General features: G+C 30.4%; 1 protein-coding gene across 1 annotated transcript in view; it reads right to left on the bottom strand.

Moving 5' to 3' along the window:
- Positions 1-241: 241 nt before the first annotated feature.
- The window catches only part of LOC113374897 (protein lozenge-like), a 36714-nt gene continuing 12690 nt past the window's right edge, over positions 242-24265 (bottom strand). The window contains exons 3-6 of the mRNA XM_026614855.1: positions 15395-15509; positions 14658-14740; positions 869-1090; positions 242-660 (exon numbers count right to left, since the gene is read on the bottom strand). Of these exons, the coding sequence (XP_026470640.1) occupies positions 242-660; positions 869-1090; positions 14658-14740; positions 15395-15509 (839 nt within the window). The remainder of the gene's footprint in view (positions 661-868; positions 1091-14657; positions 14741-15394; positions 15510-24265) is intronic.

Raw genomic sequence — 24265 nt, 5'->3', positions numbered from 1 at the left:
TTCGAGAAATCGTGGACATCGTATTGAAAAAGACAGTTTTGAGAAAAATGTGTTTAAATTTTTGCAAAAGCAAGGAAACAGACGAGGATTGGTCAAATAGCTGTATTTCTGAATTTAAAAAAATCTTCTCGAATGCATTTTTTTAAAGCTTCAAAGACATTAAGAAGAAATAACTATTTTTCTGATATCTCCATACACCATTATTAGCTACTATTTAATATTATACTTTGCACTTTATTTATTACGTACCCAACAAAAGTTGTGCGGCCAAAGCATTGTGAAAAACTCCGTGAAAATCTTGTATATCTCCCGACCCGGTAGCCCTTGAACGAAATGTGTGGAATGCTCCTGAATGACTCAGGTCAGCATCAGGACTTTCAGCGTCACGTTCGATACCAGAAGAATTAGATAGCGTCCTTGGTACAGTTTTCTCTTTAGATTTACTTTTGGTATCGGTCACTATGTCTTTAGAAAGCTTTTTAGGCTTTTCGCTATCCGATGGTCTCTTCAAACTGTTGACATTGCTTTCGTCAATATTATTATTCTGCATAGTTGTTAGGAGAAACGACATTTTTTCGGGGCTTGGTGATGTGAGCGGACTGGTTGTACTGTGAGCTTGAGCATTGCTGCTGCTTATTGAATCGAAATTTCCCGTAGATTCTGAAATCATATACAATTTCTTCTTTAAATTTTATTGCCAATATACTTAATACAGAATATCTAAAAATAACACTATTCTAAAAATGTCATTGCAATTACAGGGGTGAATATGAAAAATATAGCAACAGAACGTATAAATCAATAGAACAAACCCTTAAAATTTAAATTCTTTTTTTATATGATTAAAAAATATTGTAATTCTACATACTTCGTTTTTGTGCGGTCATCGTGTTGTTAAATAAGACGTCTTGTGGCTGAACCATTTGATGCGATGCTGTGTATGGAGGTCCAAAACCTCCATTCATATGATAATTTGACACAGTATGATGAGTACTCGATAAATGTTGCGTTTGGGGATGAGGTAATCTTGGGTGGCCCCCTAATATTTGCCAATCGGCTCTTGACAAATGTCCGAAATGTTGAGATATTCCTGAAGCAAAAGAAAAACATCTCTGCGTATAGTATCGAAAGCTTGGGTGGCAAACAGGGATTAATTTTAAATATGGGTATATTCTGGTCATTATTCTCTATTCTGTAGTTTCATTTATATGTTACAATCACAAACCTTGGATTTTATAATGCAAAGAGATAATTTACATGCCCCAATAAACAGAAAGTGTGTTTGGTTCATGACGTTCGCAACTTATTAATAGTTCATTAATAGTTATTAGTGTAACATGAATATCATGAAGCGTTCAATTTTGTAAACATATATTAATCTTATTATCGTGATGAAATGTGACGATGCAATTTGAATTTGAACAGGAACATGATTCCGTTATATGAAGCTTTTAACGCGCATTCATCCCGCGCATGATAGAACATTGTCATCACAGTGTCGCGTCTTAATTTCCGAGGGCGTTTTCTATGAACTAATTATTTAATACTCTTTGCTACTTTAATATTATCGTATGTTAACCTACATTTTAATATGTTATGTATGCTATGTTTTAAATCTATACCTAATCAAAATGTATTCTTAATTAAAATGTTAACCATTTTACAAAATTTTAATTATGAAAAGTATAAAATTATATGTGACCTTCGTGTTATTATATAAAGCAAATTAATCAACAAATTAGTGAGGCGCATAGCATCGTGCCTTAAGGAAAATTGCTGGAACTTCCCGTACCAAAAATTATTATTTTTTAAAAAACGATAAATATTTTTGAAAAAATTTTACTTCGAAAAAATTAGATTTTTGAGAAACTGTAAATTTGACAAATAATTACTTTTTTAAAATTTTTTTAAAAAAAAAAAAAATGTTTTCTTTATTTTGACATATTTTGGGATTTTCGAACTATTTTTCAAAGCAATCGTACTGCTTTAACTGCATAGAGACGAAATATAAAGCGCGTAAGCGCCGCGTCGTCGTCTAATGGATAAACATTGGTATGGAACCTATAGGAATGTGAACGAAATTTATACTTATTGTTAAAATCTCTATAAAATATCTGATAATTTGATGTGCATATGTCTAATGATCATTTTTGAGCGCCAGATGGCATTTTTTTATACTTTTTTTTACTAGATCTCCGAAACCGCTAGACCTGCCTTTGTGAAAACTTGATCAGTTCTTTATCTTGTTAATACAAGTAAAATGTTTTTTGAATTATTCAAATCGGACGCTACGTTCTCTTAAAAACTGAGTTACTGTTTTTGTCACTTTTTGCCTCATATCATCGGAACGGCTAGACCTGCCTTCGCTAAAAACTAATCAGCACGTCTCCTTATCAATACGAATCGAATGTTTTTTGAATTATTCAAATCGCTTCATCCGTGTTCCCGAAATCGTCAACGAAAATTTGTATCCGAACACACACACGCACACACACACACATACACACACACACATACATATCAACTTTGTGTCTAGCCGTTTCTTCGTAAATAGCAGAAAAGTGAAAAAAATTTCGTCCACGTTTTAGTCTGCAATTTTGAATCGATTTTGAAAATCAAAAACCGTTCGAAACGCATTGGTTGGGAATCGTGCTGCTTATTATTAGTTTTTGGCAAGGATCGGCCGGGTCGTTTTCTTGTAATAAAGTGTTAAAAAAATTATTTTCGACGATTTTAATTTTTATTTTTTTGACGGGTAATACCATAGTCTTCTAGATCATACTAAAATATTACGGCCCTACGACAACTCGTTTAACTTTAAAAATTCGTCAAAGTTTGCAAAAACTGCTAATGTTTTTTTGGCATTTGTCAAAATTAGGCCTTTGAACGACGTTTTCTCAAAAACGCCTAAACCGATTTCAGAAATTTAAAAGCCATTTGATGTATCTCAATGAGGACTATCGTTTGTGCGACGATCTGCCAAACCATTTCTTTGTAATTTGAAACAAGTGTTATTAACAAAAATATTACTGTATAATTTTTTTTTGTTTTATTTACAAAGCAAATAGTTGAAGGCTCAAGGCAAATTGTTGGAACTTCCCGTACCGAAAATTGAAATTAAAAAAAAAACTCAAAATTTTTTGAAAACTGAAATTTTTTTTTGAGAATTTTGATTTTTTTTAGTAAAAAGTTGTTTTTTTTATATTTAGATTTTTTTTTTGAAAATTTTGAACTTTGTTTCAAAGCAATGCGCTAGCGTAGCTGTTTTAGTGACCAAATATCGAAGCGGACAGTCGTCTATCGGATAAACATGGGTATAGATCCCATAGAAATGCAAACAAAATTCGTACTTATTATAATAATCATTTTCGATCGCAAAATGGCATTTGTTTCTACTTTTATTTTATTGGATCTCCAAAACCGCTGGACCTGCCTTCCGGAAATTTTAAACAGTTCTTTATTTTGTCTGCACAAGTAAAACGTGTTTTGATTTGAATAACCCATTTTTGCACTTTTTGCCTCGTATCTTTTAAACGGCTGAACCTGCCTTTGCCAAAAACTAATCAGCACTACAGTCTTCATCAGTATTCCGGTCAATACAAACCGAATATTTTTGAATTTTTCAAATCGGCTGCACTGTATTCTCGAAAACTCGAGGAAAATTTGTATCCGAACACACACATTTACACCCATTTTTTCCAGGTATACCAATATGTTCAGAAGAGTTCAAAACGTAAAGATATATAAACATTTTAATTTTCGTTTTTTTGCGATTAATATAACTTACCCTATGGAAAGTTAACAAGAATTACCTAAAATATTTTGAAATCTTCGGCGTTGAGCGTGGACAAGATGAGTTGCGCAGTGTAAAACTGCAAATAGAGTGGCGAGGCTTTAGGTGGTCCGGGAGTTTGAGATAAAGGACAAGTAACCCTTCTTATGTTAGCTTCCCTAACGTTGTGTGAGGCGTGATATTGAATTCATTAGACTGACACACTGCCTAGGAGCGAGAGTCGCCTTGTTATAAAGGTGCGAGTAATGAACGAACGAACGAACTTTTGATAAAAGACACGCTAAGGGGATGGTTTCGTATGATGCTCAGAGATGCAGAAACTTTAATATATTCCTTACTGATACCTGCTTTTCAAAATTCACTGATCCCTCACAGACACATGCAGAAGTAGAAGCATTCTACCAAATGGCAATTGACTTTATCAATGTATCGCATTCATTACTGTACCTATGATATAATAGAAGGCAAGTCTTCTAACATTAATAATTACCATTTAATATTTAGGATCATGTTGTACGATTGTACGTACTATTTTGAATAGAAATTCATTTTTATATTACTTTTATCTGCATAAATATGAAAATAATTAATGTTGATATCCAAATTCGAATTATCAGTGAAAAGATGTTTTACTTCGAGGGCTACTTTGATATTGGTACGTAGCTTGGATGCGCATCAACCCTTTCGCTGCGAAAACGTTTCCTACAAGTGTTCTAACTAATAAACAGTTCAAGTATTTATTACACAAAATATTTTCAGATTTTCTAATTATTATCAATAACAAGATATTTAAAAATAAAAATCAGAGTAAGTCGAGGCGCAAAGGCCTAATTTGACTTTGAGCAATTCAATTGCGAAAACCAAACCAATTATATCATAACGAATAACACATATCAAACAGACAACTGTCTGACCATTATTGTACTTTTTTTCTAAGAAATCTGTTTTTGCTGTCTTAAAAAAAATTTAAAGACAGAGTAAATTGGGCACGCAAAGGGGCAAACAGGTACAATGTCTTACTTTAATTTTAAAGAGATTTTACTTTTTACAAAGAGATTTTTTAAAGAATTTTTAAATAATAGCTACATTATTCAACCGTGAGTGCATTTTTACAGAGACAACACTGTAAATAACCTTGAAATGGTATTTCGTCAGAAATATTCATCAGCAGAGTTAGAATTAATATTAATTTGATTTATTTTTGTAAAATTGTTATTTTTAACATAATTTACTTTGTTATTTGCTATTTTTTATTTTTTACATCTTTGGCCGAGCAAAGGTTCAGTAGATCCTTTTTACCCCACCCAGGTGTTAGCTTTTATAGAGGTTATATAAAAAACTGTTGAATCTAATTTAAAATCAAGAATACATTCTATAAAACAATTAAATAACGTGAACATAAAAATTATATTAAGGTCCATAAATTAAGCATCAGTGCTCACAATCAAAATAAATAACAACGGAAAAAAACTTTTTCATGGATTTTTGAACTTTGCCGTTTTTTCCGATATCCACGTCGTAAGAATCAAGGCGATGGCTAGTTAAAATTCTCAACTTTACTGGTTAAAAAAACTAAAAACCACAATAACAAATAAAAATTTTCATTAATTTATTCTATAAAAATATTTATCAGAGAATTGAAGCAAAATTTGCCACACTGAATGTCTTCTATGTGCTACAGTTGTACACACAGGTTTCGCCAAGTGGATGTCGTCTATAAACGACGTTTGTAGTGAATAGTGAAACACGATATGCTTGAGTTTCGATACTATTCAAAGTGGCACCTGTTAATAATAATTGTTAACTAGTGGGGCGCATGGCATCGTGCCTTAAGGCAAATTGCTGGAACTTTCCGTACCAAAAATTTTGAAAAAAAAAAATATTCTGAAAAATTAAATTTTTGAGAAACTATAAATTTTTGACAAAAATTTACTTTGAAGAAAAGTGTATTTTGAAATATTTTGAAAATTCTAAACTTTTTTTCAAAGCAATCGTACTGCTTTAACTGCATAGAGATGAAATATAGAAGCGCGTAAGCGCCGCGCCGCCGTCTAACGGATAAGCATTGGTACGGAACCCATAGGAATGTAAACAAAATTTATACTTATTTTTAAAATCTCTATAAAATATCTGATAATTTGATGTGCATATGTCTAATGATCATTTTTGACCGCCAGATGGCATTTTTTTTACTTTTTTTACTAGATCTACGAAACCACTAGACCTGCCTTTATGAAAATTTGATCAGTTCTTCATCTTGTTAATACAAGTAAAATGTTATTCAAATTATTCAAATCGCTCCGTTCTCTTAAAAACTGAGTTACCGTTTTCGGCACTTTTTGCCCCATATCTTCGAAACGGCTAGACCTGTCTCCGCCAAAAACTAACCAGTACGTCTCCTTATCAATACGAATCGAATGTTTTTCGAACTATTCAAATCGCTTCATCCGTGTTCCCGAAATCGTCGACGAAAATTTGTATCCGAACACACATACACACGCACACACATACACACAACCACACATACATCCATTTTTTCTAAGGTATGCCAAAATATTCAGAAACCTCTGAAACGTTAAGATATATCAAAATTTTCATTTTCGATTTTTTTGCGATTACTATAACTTGCCCTACGGGAAGTTACAAATGTTACCTCAACTTTATTTAAGGCGCAGTTTCACGGCACGGTTAGTAGGGTTATGTTACTTATCACGACTGATAGCAATGATATAAGGTGGTTTTCGCCATTTTTTATGAATAGCCTTGGTTGCGCCAATATCCGTAACTAGCCCATGGTGTTTTATAGTATTAGTAGTAATGCAAAAATATGCATTTGGTAATCACGAAATGTGTAGGTAATAATTTCAATTTGGTTTAAAATATTTGATAATTGTCATTCAACGTAAGCACCTTTTCTTCTTCATTGCTGCTATATAACAAATTGGCCATATAAAATGGTCACGGTTGGTAGTCCGGGTAATCGCGAATCCGTATAACTAAGATCCGGATAAACGAGTTTCTACTGCATATATGAACTTATGATTATGAAATAAGGTGCATCGTCCATGTAATCATGTTGATCACTGCAAGTACTGGTTCTACAGTTACTGTATGTATCCCGTCCTTTCCGCCCTGTCTTTATCCTCCCGCCCTAGGAATGCCACCTTATCGCTGCGATGGGGTACAGCTCAACAGCACATTTGTCGTCGTACAGTTGCTAAGCGCAGCCCAGTTTTCTTAGTCCTCGGTGTGCTCATGAGAGAAGAGAGCAAGCAAAGCATGGCTTTGAGTGAGTTGAAGAGTTTTGGATTGGAATGAGTTGAACAGAATGTGGATTACTCAGTGAGTAACGTATATGAAAGAGATTAAGTGAGTGAGTATTATAAAATGAGTGAGGCAACATCTGAGAGAAAAAATGAGCAAGGGGTCTAGAAACATTAAAATAATACAAAAATGATTTCAATTTTGAGAGCATAAACCAATCAATTCGATAGATTCAAAAAATATTCGATTTCTATTGCTAGGGAGATGTGCTGATTAGTAAGGCAAATTTTTAAACGTCAGAGCCGGGACGGTAATTTTTATTAACTTCCCGTAGGGTAAGTTATTGTAATGGGTCGAAATCGAAATTGAAAATTTTTACATTTCTCGACGTTTTGAAGGTTTCTGAACATACTTCAGAAAAAATGAATGTGTGTGTGTGAGTGTGTATGTATGTATGGATACAAATTTGCAGTCGCGTTTTCGGGCGCAGGGATCAACCGATTTGAATGGTTCAAAAAACATTCGATTCCTATTGATAGGGAGATGTGCTGATTAGTTTTTGGCATAGGCAGGTCCAGCCGATTAGGAGATACGGAGCAAAGAGTGCAGAAAATAGAAATCGAGTTTTTGAGAGATCAGAGCATCCGATTTGAATATCCCCAAAAACATGCAATTCGTAATGACGGGGAGAAGGGGTGATTAGTTTTTGGCAAAGGCAGGTCCAGCGGTTTTGGAGATACAGAGATAAATGTGCAAAAAATGGCAGTTTTTGAGAGAGCGTCTAAAGCGTCCTAAGCGTCCGATTTGAATGATTCCAAAAACTTTCTGCTTGCTTTAATAAAATAATTGATTTTGGAAAAAAAATGGTTTCAAAAAAAATTTTTTTTAATTTTTTTTTCCAAATTTTTTTTTGTATATCAAAAATAATTCAGATTTTTATTTTAATTCTGTTCTAATATACTTTAAACAAATAATTTCAACTTTCCAATTTAGTTCATATAATTCTTATAAATTATTCTTATAAATATTCGACAATGTTACAATATTTATAATAAACTATTTGAAAACATTCAGTATTCCTCGAACATTTCGTTACGGTACGGGAAGTTCCAGCAATTTGCCTTGAGGCACGATGCCATACACCCCACTAGTTTATGCTAATTTGGGCAGGAAAGGAGGGGTATGGTATGGTTAAATATGATTTTGAAATATCTTTTTTTTTAATCAGATATACTGACTTTTAGAAAAACCTTTATTATTGTTTTATATCTTTTATTTTTGGATTTATATGTTGCTTCTAATATTTGTATAAAATTCTATTTAATTTTCTTCGATTTTTTTATACTTCTCGAAAACCCGGGATAATCCGGGATAAAAGATCTTAATCCGGAACAAATATATGATTTAGATTATGATTAGGCACATTTTATTTTGGTAAGACAGGTCTATCAGTTTCGGAGATACGAAGCAAAAAAGCAGAAAATGGTGATTCAATTTTTGCTTTTACGGAGCCTTTGATTAGATTGATTCAAAAGACATTTGATTCGGCGAAAGTGCTGGTTAGTTTTTGGCAAAAACAGGTCTAGCGGTTTGGGAGATACAGAGCAAAAATTTGCTACAAATGACAGTTTTTGAGACAACGGAGCATCGAATTTGAATGATCCAAAAAATATTTTACTCGTGTTGACGGAATGAAGCACTGATTATATTTTTACGAAGGCAGGTCCAGGCCAAATATGAATAGGTCAAATATGATCTTTACAAATTATTATTATTGATTTATATACAAATATAATTATTGGTAAATAGGTAGACAGTTATACAGTTATACAGGTAGATAGGTAAATTGATGGAAAAGTAGAGCAAATGAAAAGTAGTCAGATGAGCAGGTTGGCAGTTAAAACTGGTAGGCAGGTAGACTAATAGGCAGCTAGACAGTTGGACAGGTGGACGGTTAATCATGTAAAAATGTTGAAATGGAGACAGGTAGACAGATAAACTCGTAAAATGACTACGAGTGGATGAATAGACAGATGTACAGGTAGACTGATAACCGGACAGACTGTAGGCAGGTAGACGGATAACCGAATAGATTGTAGGCAGGTAGACAGATAGACTGGTAGACAGGTATAGAGGTAAATAAGTAGACGAGAATACATGTAGACAAGTAGATCATATAAAACTAAACAAAATATTATTGGTCAAATCTATTATTTACGCATATCGAGGAGTTTATGCAACTTGCCACAAGGCAACATGTCACTTACAACTAGTTAAATTATACAATTGATATTTAAGAATAGTTGTATACCCAATTTTATTGGTTATATTTCAATGGAATTATAATATAGGCAAAAAATAAAGATATTAACATTTCAAATATTTGTTAATGTATTGATTCATCTAAAATAGACAAACTTAAAATATATATATATATATATATATATAGAATTATAATAAATTTATAATTTATAAATTATTATAAACTTAAAATATATATTGAATATTAATAAAGATATAGAATAAATAAATAAATAAATAAATAAATGAAAAGACATCCCGTTGCTACATCACACCGTAGTGCCCCAAAGGGGTTGAACCTACAATTTCGCTGGCATTAGGCAAAACGATTAACCGCTACGTTTTCAAGATGCCTATATATACTATACATACACACATGTATGTATATATATATATATATATATATATATATATATATGTGTGTGTGTGTATATATGGGTATGTTATATGGTAGTATGTGACATAAATATTATACTAAGCCTTAAACCGTGATGATAGAGAGAGCAATTAGAATAGGTTTATGCATAAAACCTTAGCGCTCGTAAGCCTCTTGAAGAAATGCACGAAAGATAAATACACTGGAACATCGGAAGCCATTAGGGTATTTATCAAATATAAACCGTCGCAACACTTACTACAAAATCCAATGGAATCTATATAGAATTATAAATATTATATATATATATATATATATATATATATATATATATGTATATATATTATATATATATATATATATATATAATTTGAAAATAATTTAAAAATTATTTGGTTAAATAAATATTTTGTAAGCAACACCGAGCTGATTTTAAAACCTATTCTTAAATAGTTTGCTGACCTCACATAATAATCTACTATTACCTTGCCTAACAAAAAACATTCCTGTATAATACTAAAAACTTTTTTAAAAATCCTGTTCTTTATATTCTGATCTAAAATATATAATCAAATTCTATTAAAGTTTAACTGTCGAACACTGCCAGAGTAAGTTATTATAGAAGTAGCAGAACGGAATATAAATTGCTCAATAATACTATAATAAAAGCATCGAAAAATCTACCTTACTGTCCTTTCTAAAGTATACAAAATGATACTATTAATAAAACAATTTATTTAAATCACTGAGAATTATGAAAAATTATGTTGTTAGCAGTATTCAGCGTTTTAGAAATGCGAGTTCGTAATTTGTATAAAAAGATACATTTACATTTGAAAATATTACATTTATGTTATATTAAAATCGGTTCAAGTTATGCAAAAAAAATTGCACTTAAACGCTAATTCGAAAGAAATGCTTTAGCCGAGCTTTAACACGAGTCCTTGTAGAGTTTTAGCCATTTCGAAGATACGGGCAAAAAGTGTCAAAACTGATAATTTAGTTATTGAGAAAGTGAAGCGTCTGATTTGAATTATTCAAAAACATTTTATTTGTATTGACGTAATGAAGAACTGGTTAATTTTTTTCAAAATCAGGTCCAGCGGTTTCGCAGATCCATTAAAAAGAAGTAAAAAAAATCAATTTGGTGATCAAAATATTGAAAATTGATATAAATAAAAAAATCGTCAATTCAAAATCATATAAAAATCAAGTCAATCAATACGGTATTAAAAACATTTTTGAAATTATTATAAATACGATTATAACTTGTAATTAACATAAAATAAATACATAAAGTTACAAATTAAAGTGTTTATAACAAATTTGGTTCTTCAAAATTCAATCAAACAACCATTGAAAAAACAAACATGATCATAAGATATATGCACAGCAAATTATCAGATATTTTATAGAGATTTTTATAACAGGTATGAATTTTTTTCACATTTCTATGGGTTCCGTACCAATGTTTATCCTTTAGACGGTGACGCGGTGCTTAAGTACTTAGATACTTCGTCTATAACAGCTACACAGCGCGATTACTTTGAAAAAAAAGTTCAATATTTTTCAAACATAAAAAAATTCAAATTTGACAAAACAGTCAAATTCTTTTAAAAATTTCAAAATTCTCAAAAATCGATTTTTTATGAAGTTATCAAAAAAGTTTAAGCTTTTTTTAAAAAAAAAATATTGGAAGTTCCAGCAATGTGCCTTATGGCACGATGCCATGCACCGCTATTTTATATATTTGTTACGTGTATATATATATATATATATATATATATATATATATTTCAATTGGAAAGTTTCTGCAGCTGCGACAAGCAAATTGCCGCCACCCACACTTGGGTATTTTTTTACTTTGAAGAAGTGCGCAATAAAGAGACAATATTCGGAGATCGTGCGAAGGCAGAAGCCAGACATAAAGAAACAAATTCATAACGACATAAAAGAATAAATGACTACTGGTTCATGGTTTTGCGCCCTTAGCACGTGAAGGAATTTTTGAATCTTTATTTTTCACAGTAAAATGAACCCTTGCCTTAAATTGATAAATGCCAGAGCATTTCGCAAGCCGAACAAATGAAAGAAATAAAATAGGGACAAATGACAAATCAGTACTGTGTTTCTAAATCCGAATATAGTCTGATAGTACGGTTTGCGATACGAAGGAAAAGATACACAGAACATTTTTATATCAGAGAATCTTGAGTTCTATTCAACAATAAGTGTATTGAAATATATCAATAGTTTGTACCTAATATAAAAATTATTGTGCTTATTTAGAAAAAAAATTCTGCAGAAAAAAAATAGTAAATTGAATTAATTAAAAATACTTCATTTGATTCTATTTTATTTAATACTTTATTGCAATTAAAATGAATAATTTATTTTTCAATTTATTAGATTTTTTTTCACAATTTTGCCCTTTGTTAATAATACTCAATGTTTCTCAAAATTCTTTATTTCTCAACATTGATCTAATATGTTATTACAAAATAATAAGTTTTGTGTAATCCGGCCGATTCGATGTGAAAAGTTGATTGTTTTTTTTTTTTAAAGGGTAGTCCATGTAAGGCTTCTGCAAAAGTTTAAAAGTTACCATTTTCTAGTCAAAAGTAGTGGTTGAACTCAAAATTATCGAACATTTTATAAATATTTTAACTAGTGGGGCGCATGGTATCGTGCCTTAAGGCAAATTGCTGGAACTTTTCATACCAAAAAAAAATTTTTTTTAAAGATTAACATTTTTGAAAAAAAAATTACTCTGAAAAATTAGATTTTTGAGAAACTATAAATTTTTTACAAAAATTTACTTTTTTTAAATTTTACTCTTAATATTGAAAAAAAAGACTTTTTGAAGTAAAGTGTATTTTGAAATATTTTGGAAATTCTGAACTTTTTTTTAACGCAATCGTACTGCTTTAACTGCATAAAGACGAATTATCGAAGCGCGTAAGCGTCGCGCCGCCGTCTAACGGATAAGCATTGGTACGGAACCCATAGGAATGTAAACAAAATTCATACTTATTGTTAAAATCTCTATAAAATATCCTATAATTTGATGTGCATATGTCTAATGATCATTTTTGACCACCAGATGGCACTTTTTTTTTACTTTCTTTACTAGATCTCCGAAACCGCTAGACCAGCCTTCATGAAAATTTGATTAGTTTTTTATCTTATTAATACAAGTAAAATGTTGTTTGAATTATTCAATCTGACGCTCCGTTCTCTTAAAAACTTTACCGTTACTGTTTTTGGCACTTTTTGCCCCATATCTTCGGAACGACTAGACCTGCCTTCGCCAAAAACTAATCAGCACATCTCCTTATTAATACGAATCGAATGTTTTTTGAATTATTCAAATCGTTTCATCCGTGTTCCCGAAATCGTCGACGAAAATTTGTATCCAAACACACATACACACGCACACATACATCCATTTTTTTTCTAAGGTATGCTGAAATATTCAGAAACCTCTGAAACGTAAAGATATATAAAAATGTTCATTTTTGATTTTTTGCGATTACTTTAACTTACCCTACGGAAAGTTAACAATAAAAAAGCTGTTATATTTTGGGATATACTTCAGATTGCATTAATTTTAGGACCAAAGCAACCGAGGTGCAAAAATGCAAGAATCGATTTTTCTAATCGAATTCCAAACTCTAAAATAAATGTCATATAAAAATACAGATGCATAATCATAATATAGGATGTAATTAGAGACAATTTATTTATCTACGAGTTGGCTAACATATTCAAGACACTCTAAAGATATAGATTGAATTTACTTTAAAGTTTGAGAGCTATAGCATTTAAAGTGCAAAAACGCAGTAAAAATTTAATCAAAACGGATTAAAATAAACTGTTAATTTATAGCTAAAAAAAAAATTGTTTTTTTTTTTTAAAAAAAAAATAATAATAACCAGTTATGATATTCTGCCTTGGCAAATTGTTGGAACATTTCGTTTTATAAATAAATCATGAAATTACTGCAAATTGATAGTTTTCCTTTGTTTCACTATCATAAACATATTTCTCCTTACATGTAAAAATTATGCATAAACAGCGAATAACTGGTCGTTTATGTATAGAAAAAGAAGTCAATAAATTTGAACAGTAAATAACTTCAGACGAAAACTAAGTGAGTAAACACTCGAATTTTTTTTTTGAATTTTCTGTTAGAATTATTCGAGCAAATTGTTTTTTATTTATCATAACTTCTATTTCTATTTCTATTTATCCAAACCGGTATTTTGATAAGAAATACTACCCAAAAACCGGTTTTCTAAAATGCCCGTTTTTGTATAAACCCTAATCTACACACGCACACATATACATGCATGCACACACGTGTATATTTATATATATATATATATATATGTATGCATGTATATATGTATGTATGTATGTATCATCGTGTGCTGGTCCATGTATGTATGCATCGTGCGTGTAAGATATCATGTGATGATTACAGTCAGTGGGAGCAAGGTTGATCCACCCTCGGCTATCGCTAAGATATTCCGTTTGCTTCTCAGTTCTCTAACTAAATAACATGTTTCCGTACATATTCCGCACATGTACACATGTTCCTGGCAAATAAATAAGGGTTGCATATGGGAGTCAACCAACCCCAGATCAGTCATTGTCGCCCGTTCATCTGATACAGATTTTTTATCTTATTTGGCACAACTTGCACTCAAGTACAGTTTTTTTGCAACTATTTTACTAGTTTTAGTTACATGAACATTGTAAAAAAATCTGGAGAATGTGAATGAAACCGGTTATGAGGGGGAGAGGGCGGTGTTAGACTAATCTTTTACTTAATAATTGGAAGATATAATAATTTATACAATTTATAAGTAAATAATTATCGTTTTGTTTAGTTCAAACATATAAATTATAATAAAATACCTGATAATTTGAAACCCATAAGCGCGTCAGGGCCAGAGAGCGATCGAGGACCAAATGCTGCAAACGGATGAAAACCATGATGTCTGTAAAAGTGAAATTTCTTCTTAGAAAATAGTATTTATATATATATATATATATATATATATATATATATATAATGTAGTATGGTGATAAATATTTCATATATATAAAACAAATAACTTCTTAATAGGCATCCACCCCGATAATAAAATACAAAGAAAGCTAACATTTGTTTCTTAAAATACATTTGATCAATCCATATGTTTCGGGCCTCAATTTGACACTTCCTCAGTGGAAACAAAATACACAAGTAATCAATACACAAACACAAAAACATGTCCAAGAAATTATTAGTTTACAACAAGCATGTTAGTAAAAAATAAATATCAACTATACTTCGAAAAAAAAAAAACCAATTTATTTAAATTATAAAAACAAACGTGTTTACATTGCATTAATGTTAATATGGTAATGTTATAATATTTTATAAAAAAAATATATATTTAAATTTTTTTAATTTAATCTCAAATTACTAAATTAAACGTAGATTCTGTTATTGCTACTATTTACTGAAAGTATCTGATCTATCTATTGAAACCGCATATGAATATTTCAACTTATATGCAATTGTTCTTATATATATATATATATATATATATATATATGTATATATATATATATATATGAACTGAATGAAAAATATGCTTATGACTGACCTAGTTTTGGATCTTGGTTCTCTGGGGCCATCCACCGTAACTTTGATCGCCTTCGTATAAGTTGCAACTTGCGGTGGAGAAGTTGAGAGCATTATCGTCAGGGTAAAACTTTTACCTGTTAAAAATAAATTACCTAATTATAATCATTGATATTAAAGACATGGTTATATATTACTGCACACACACACACACACATATATATATATATATATATATATATATATATAAATTGTGATTTCATTTTCAAGAGCCTCATTTATTCTCAAAAAGATTTGTTATATATTTTCTATATCCATTCTTTGGTAAATTTGAATTTATTGATACCATTTTTTAACACTCACCTAAAAAAAATTGTACATTCACTGAAAATTATAATTGATTATACCGATGTTTACAATTGTGTGTGCATTGCCAAATAAACACAACATCAATAGAAAACGTGAATTTGTTTACAAATTTACTATATAATTCATATGTTTCAGTTATAATTCTAGCACTCATGCAGTGAAAAAATTGCCTAAATTAATAAATTGCTTCTACTGAATGAAGGCTGAGAATGTAGCCTTAAATTATGGATTTTACAAAAAAAATTTAAAGAAGAAGAGTTTTAAATATGTTATTGATGTATAAATATTATTATATTATTGGGAAAAAATCAATTCATCAAAAATCACCAAAAATCATAACCCATGTGTCTATCAATTGCACAGGGGTGCATAATCTTATTAACTTGCCGTAGGGTAATTTATAGTAATCGCAAAAAAAAAATTGAAAATGAAAATGTTTATATATTTTCACGTTTAAAAGGTTTCTGAACATTGTGGCATACCATAGAAAAAATGTATGTCTATGTGTGCGTGTGTGTGTGTGTGTTCGTATGTGTGTGCGGATCAACCGATTTGATTGATTCAAAAACATTCAACACCTATTGTTAAGGAGACGTGCTGATTAGTTTTTTGTCAAGACAAGTCCAGCCGTTTCGAAGATACGGGGCCAAAAATGAAAATTCAGTTTTTGAGAGAACGGAGTGTCCTATTTTAATAGGACAAAACGAAGAACTTATTAAATTTTTGGTAAGACAGGTCTAACGGTTTTGGAGATCAAGTAAAAAAAGTAAAAAAAACTTCCATTTTGCACATCAAATTATCACATATTTTACAGAATTTTTAATAGTAAGTATGAACTTTGTTTACATTTTTATGGGTTCCGTACCAATGTTTATCCGTTAGACTGAGTCGCGAGTCGCTTACTCGCTTTGATATTTTTTCTCTAAATAAGCCACGCAGCACAATTGTGCTTTGAAAAAAAGTTGTAGATTTTCAAAAATTACAAGATTTAAAAAAAATCAATTTTTTCCAAAGTCTTTTTTCTTCAAAATTCTCAAAAATATCGTTTTTTCAAAGATTTAACTTTTTTAAAATATTTAATTTTTGGTACGAGAAGTTCCAGCAATTTGCCTCAACCAACGATGTATCTATAAACTAGATTTAGGAACTTTATAAGAAAACATTCTTTTCGAATACGTCCGCTATTTGCTTTCTATGCATATTATATTTTGTTCGCCTTTGCTTGTAGTGAAAGTAAACAATGTCAGACTTGAACCGAAAGTTTCAGGGTAAGAGAAGAGATATTGACTTCCCCTTCGTATATTTTAAATCAACTTCCTTCCGGTTTATTAAATGAAACGTTAGCAAACATTGAATATTTGCCCGTCCATCTGCAGCCGTATTGAAATTTTCTTGACAAACAACTCACAATTAGAAAACATTACATAATACACGGCCTCGGATAAAATGAGTCACGTTGAATTTCATTTTATGTTCAGGATTATTATATACATATTAACATAATGAGAATAGTCTATCTTTTTTATGAATTTATTATTAAACTAAGGGACCAGCTTTGCCGTAAAATAGACCAATGTTATGGCAGGGCTATGTTACGTAGCAGTTTTCATATAAAATGGTACCAAATACCCTCAAAATACCATGTATTTGCTATGCGATCGGGCGTTTTACATATAAAATACAACTTGATAACTTCGTTTTTTTATATTTGTGCGTTGTCTATGTTACATTTTCTATCTAAAACGCCTGAGTGCATAGCAACCACATGGCTTTTGAAAGCATTTAATACCATTTTGTATGAAAACTTTTACAGCCTTGCCATAACATTGGTCAATTTTACGGCAGAAACGCCTTCTAACTCTGATACTGATATTGTCTTTATTTGATGTAGCAAGTCCTTGTAAAAGTTCTTTTCGCTTAAAAACGTGTTGCTATCTAAATTTTCAAATGAAAATCCGAACCAGAAACTTTTAATTCCAAGTCCTTAGCTCTAATCACTAATCTACCAAGAAGCTTCTGCTCAGCATTATAGAACAAAACGACTTTCAACTAAAATTTGCATAGTTGCTAATTATTTAGTTGGTCATAAATGGATGAATTTGATAAATTTTATCTCCATTCTATGTCACATATTGGTTTTTGGGGGTTTCTATCGTCGTGCAACTTACACTTCGAAATTAAATGATATCGTCTGACACAGGTTTTTTTATAAAAACATCTTTTCTCTACACATTGGTTAATATTTTCACTTGAAAATCTCTCAGTGCTTTATCTGCTTCATAGTCGAAAAGTGAATTATATTTATAAAAATATGAATATTTATAAAAAATTGAATATAAAAAACAATATGAAAAATTAGTAGATGCGAATAGAAAAAAAATTATTTTTTTAGTGTACTTGAGTATTATGAATTTCGAAGTCGATCGTAAAAAGATAAAGTATTATATAAAAAAATGAACAATTGTATGATATATTTAGTGCATATTTATTATTATAAAACAAAATTATCGTTTGCACGTATTTTCAAAGTGATATAAATTACATACTTGATTATTTTTTATAACTACTTTTTATATGGCTATTATATATTAGACTCTAATAGAGTTGAAGAATGGATCGAATTCCCTAATAATTAGAGAATTCGATCCATTCTTCAACTCTATTACTGTGGGAGGTTTTAATAGAATTACTAATAAGAAATGGTCCTACCGATGTATATCAAAAACTAGTGCTGGATGGCATCGTTCCTTAAGGCAAATTGCTGGAACTTCTCGTACCGAAAATTCAAATTACATTTTTTGAAAACTTTGAAAAAAAGAGTATTTTGAAATTAAAAAAAAAAATCACTTTTTTGAGAAATTTGAATTTTTTTATACTGCGATCTCTATAAAATATCTGATAATTTGATGTGCATATGTCTAATGATCATTTTTGACCACCAAATGGCATTTTTTTTTACTTTTTTTACTCGATCTCTGAAACCGCTTGACCTGCCTTTGTAAATATTTAAATGGTACTTTATTTTGGCAAAATAAATAAAATGTTTTTCGAGTTATTCCAATCGGACGCTCCGTTCTCTCAAAAACTAAATTACTATTTTTAGTTCTTTTTACCCTGTATCTTTGAAACAGATAGTCCTGCTTTTGGCAAAAACTAATCAGCACGTCACCTTACCAATACGAATCGAATATTTTTTAAATTATTCAAATCAAATCAAATTGGTCGAATCGTGTTCCCGAAATCGTCGACGAAATTTTGTATCCGCACGCACACACACATCAATTTTTCTAAGGTATGCCAAAATGTTCAGAAACCTCTGAAACATAAAGAGATATAAAAAATTTTATTTTTGATTTTTTTTGCGATTACTTTAACTTGAAGTTAATTAATTAGTACTATTTATATGCAAAACGGTTTTAAATTTTTAACTTCAGTTTACGATAACGTTTACGAAACAATGTGTAATTTTAAAGAAACGGCTCGACAAATCATAGCGCATTATCTTGAATCATCATTGAATTTTATCGGGGGGCTCTTAATGTTGTTTCGTACGATAGAAACGGAATCTTGAAAAAAATTAAATAAAACTTGAACAAACTTGAAGAATTAAGAATCTTAACAAAATCTGAAGTTTATCACTTGAATTATACTTCGAAAAATCTGGATATTTGTTCAAGATTTTTTCAATATGTTTTTACAGCATTAAGGACAGGACTCAAATTGTAAGCTTCCCTAACTGAAATTTAAAAAAAAATCTAACTTTGTTTTTTTTAAATAATTAGATGGATACATGATATTCTTTTTATTATTTTATTCTTTTTATTATATTTTCTACCATAAAAATGTTATATATATATGTATATATATATATATATATCTTTATATCTTTATATATCTTTATATAATGGTGAGTCCAAATAAGTTTCAGTGCCAAGCTCACACATGTCGCATGCGAAAATTCCCTCGCCTTGTAGGGGATGGCGCTGACAGTTTTGACAAATGCTCTACACCCTTTCTTATTTATACCCAACCTGCGATATACCCCTAGGTCGGGCAGTATTAGCAAAATATCAATACGGATCGCACGATTGCTATTGATTGCTTCATATTTTCATATTACTTGTTGTGGAGATTTTTATAATAAAAGTTTGAAAGGCAGCATAGGAATGCAAGTATTATTTCCATATTTTAAACATCAGAGTAATTCATAACTATATGTATATATGTATACTAATATTACAATACTATTTGAGAACTTACGAATTTTCTTATTTGTATAATTAGTAAATTCTTTTAAGCAAGTGATTATTTTACTCTCAATGTTTATCGTTAAATTCAAATCTCAAAATTCATCGTTATACAAAGTTTTATCATTTTTTTTCAAAACATTTAATTACAAAGAAACGGCCCGGCCGATCTTTACCACGAACTCTTCACCACAAATGCCATTCTCAAACAATATCTTTCGAACTGTTTTTGAATTTTTAAAATCGATTCAAAATTGTGGTCTAAAACGTAAACGAAAAAATTTACACACTTCTGCAAGTTACAAAGAAACGGCTTGGCAGAGCGTCGCGCATTATAAGCAATTTATAAAGTACCAAAAACGGTCCTTAGAGATACAACAAAAGCTAGTGCATCGTTCCTTAAGGCAAATTTCTGGAACTTTCCGTACCATAATGAAATATTCGAAGAATATTTAATGTTTTTTAATAGAATGATTTTATCTCACATTTCTAAGAATTATATAAACTGAATTGCAAAGTTAAAATTATGTATTTGAAGTATATAAAAGAGATTCAGAATTTTAGCTAGGAATAACCCTTTTCACTCGCGAGTTCCGAGATTTATATGAATTTTGCCGCCGGAGATGCGGCATCCGAGTAGAAAATGTTAAAATTAAAATCCGAATCATTTTTTATATTTAAAAAAATTGGATTTTTTTTGAAATTTTGGGAAAAAAAATTGCCTTACTAAACTAATCGTTTCTTCGCAAGCAAAACAATTTTTAAATCATTTGAATCGGATACTTTGTTCTCTCAAAAACTGCCATTTTTATACTTTTAGCTCCTTATCTCTGAATAAAATCAAAGCAAAATCTTTATTTTAGAATTAAACAGTTGAACATTTTATCTAATACTAATTCTTAGTGATAAAGTTGGTCATTTATATGTATTGGAAAGTTTATGCAACTTACCTTAAGGCAAAATGCTACTTATAACCAGTTAAAAATTGTTGTAATTTTTTTAGTATTTTTGCTCTTTTTCTCTTAATTTGATAAATGTTTGAAATTATTCCAGGATCCGTGTCTGATTTAACGCACAATTTTAATGATAAAATACAGTAACAATTCCGAAAGAATTATAAATAGAGTAAAACGCTTTTAATTTTCTCAAGGATCGGACTAAGATCGCACGTTATGCGATAAAGATAATATGAAGACAGGGATAACAGTAAAGTGATGAATTATCCGATAAATCATATTAAGCTTGATTGTCTTATCGGGATTCTACTATATATATGTATTATGTAAATGAAAATTTTTGCATATCTTTACGTTTCAAATGTTTCTGAACATGTTGGCATAGCTTACAATTAGAGAAAATAGATGTGTGTGTAGTGTATGCATGTCCACGTTTTTGGGAGCACAGATCAACCGATTTGAAATATTCAAAAAGCGTTCAATTCCTATTGATAAGGAATAGGAATAGAATGAATTTATAAAAAGCTAAAACAGTTCCTATTGAGATACATCGATTAGTTTTTAGCAAAAGTCGGTCCAGCCGTTTCTGAAATATAAAGCAAAGAGTGCACAAAATGGAAATTAAGTTTTTGCGAGTACAGAACATCCATATAGATTTGAAAAATCTATCGTTGTACAAAGTTTCATCAATTTTTTTTCAAAACATTTAATTACAAAGAAACGCCTTTTTCGATCTTTACCAAAAACTAATCAAAGCGATTCCCAACCAATATCTTTCGAATTGTTTTTGAATTTTTAAAATCTATTTAAGATTGTGGTCTAAAACGTGAACGAAAAATTTTACACTCTCCTGAAAATTACAAAGAATAGTCTTGACCGATCCTCGCGCAATAGAATGAATTTATAAAAGGCTAAAACAGTCCTTATCGAGATTCATCAAATGATTTTTAAATTTTTGAAACCGGTCCAGCCGCTTCTGGGAAAACGTCGATAAAAGGTCAAAAATCGGCACACACATATTTTTTCGAAATTTGGTCTCATTCGATTCAGAATGACATGAAATGTCGAAAAAACATGAAATTAGCAAATCGGATATTTTTGCATAAACATAAACTTCTCCTTCGGGAAGTTAAAAATCAACAATCCATATCGATAATAAGCTGTATATTTATTTCTAATTTCTAATAACGATAATGTTTTCGAACAACTTCATAAACGACTGTAACTGTTGGCATTAGCCCTTGTGACCTTATATTATTATAATATTACTTCGTTATCGATCTCGGCGTTAAAAGACGGCGTCTCGTTGCCCCGTTCCTGTAAACTGCGTTTGAAGCTCGCTGGCGAGACATTTGACACTTTTTCTATGGAGTGTAAAATAATGAGCAAACAACAATAAGGAATCAGAGTCTCGGATAAAAGAAACTCCAAGCGCAATTAAAGTCTAAAAAGGAAGGAAATAGTCCTTAGTTAGAAACCTCTCGAAAACTCTCCCCTCTGCGAGATTTTATAAAGGCAGCGCGCCATTGACACAAATGCTTAATATTTAATTAAGTTCATACATAATATATAGAGTAAATAGAATAAAAATTTTAAGTAGGAAAATTGGCGTATTTGCATCATATTTTATGGAGAGACTTAAATTTTAAATTGCAAGAATACAAGCGCAGACATACAATATTTGTTTCAGAATCTTCTTCAGCTGCAATTACACCTTTCGAGGATGTAAAAGTACACATTGTTTTGTAAATCGTGAATGAAAGGAATTTGTTCACTTATATTTATATACAAACACCTTTCTATTTAAATAAGTTTATTTTTATAGCATAGGAAACAAAACTAGTTGTTAGTAATTAACTACTAATTTTTAACATACAGCAAAATAATAAACAAAGTGGTCTATGTGTGTACTAGTAACAGTTATTACTAAAATAAATCGAACAAAATACTTAATTTTAGTGGTATAAAAGCAATTTGGTTTACAGATGATATTAATGTAAGGCGCCGAAGCAATGCAATAATGGAAACTTGTTCGAACAAACATACTTCATCTTTCTCATTTTGGACCTTATCTCAAAATTAGTATAGTTTAGCTATTTGATTACTACCACTACCCAAATTGTGCCAAACTGCAGGAACTTCCCGTACCGTAACGAAATGTTCGAGGAATATTAAATGTTTTCAAATAGATTATTATAAATACTGTAACATTGTCGAATATTTATAAGAATTGTATAAACTGAATGACAAAGTCAAAAATATTTATTTAAAGTATACAAGTGAGCTTTAAAACTTTAGCCAGAATTAAAATTAAAATCTGAATTATTTTTGATAAACAAAAAAAAAATGATAAAGATTTTTTACCAAAATCAATTGTTTCGTCAACGGCAGCAGAAAGTTTTTGAATCATTGAAATGGGATGCTTATTTCTCTCAAAAACCGCCATTTTTTTGTACATTCAGCTCTGTATCTTCAAAATAGCTGGACCTGCCTTTGCCAAAAACTAATAACCACTTCTCCCAATCATTTCAGATTGAATGTATTTTAGATCATTCAAATCGGTTGCTCCATTCTCTCAAAAACTCGATTTTTATTTTCTGCACTCTTTGCTCTTTATCTCCGTAACGGCTGGACCTGCCTTTGCCAAAAACTAATCAACACATCTTCCAATCAATAGGAATCGAATGTTTTCCTATGGAACCATCAAATCGGTTGATCCGTGCGCCCGAAAACGTGAACTTAACTTCTTGCTTATTACTTTTATTATTATTGTTTGTCATTATTATAAAGAAACATTAATAGAACCAGTGGTTCATGGCGTTGTGCCTTACGGCAAATAGCTGGAACTTTCCATACCGTAATTAAATATTCGGGAAATAAAAATAATCAATGATTATATTTTATTTAATTATATTATATAATGAAAATTTATCAATGATTAAAAACAGTTGCTTTAAATATATTCAATTAAATTATTTAAGTAATATATTTACTGTAAATTTTATCATTTACAGACGACTTTATCGCACAAAACACTTATGTATGTTCACAAGAAATAACCCAAGTTGATGAATTAAGGCCTCCTAAAGAGGATCTTATCTCATATTTCTAAGAATTATATAAAACACCGTTTCAATTTGAATATATTATTTTCATTGTTATTTAGTTAGTAATCGCAAAAAAATCGAAATTGAAATTTTTTGCATACCTTTACGTTTTGAAGGTTTCTCAACATTTTGGCATACCTTAGACAAAATGGTTATATGTGCGTGTGTGTATATTTGGATACAATTTTTCGTCCGCGATTTCGGGCGCACAAAT

This window comes from Ctenocephalides felis, unplaced genomic scaffold, assembly GCF_003426905.1.
Source record: "Ctenocephalides felis isolate EL2017-DRISC unplaced genomic scaffold, ASM342690v1 CF-g0.4_SCAFFOLD_01886, whole genome shotgun sequence".
Lineage (NCBI taxonomy): Eukaryota > Metazoa > Arthropoda > Insecta > Siphonaptera > Pulicidae > Ctenocephalides > Ctenocephalides felis.
This window is presented reverse-complemented; position numbering and strand designations above follow the sequence as displayed.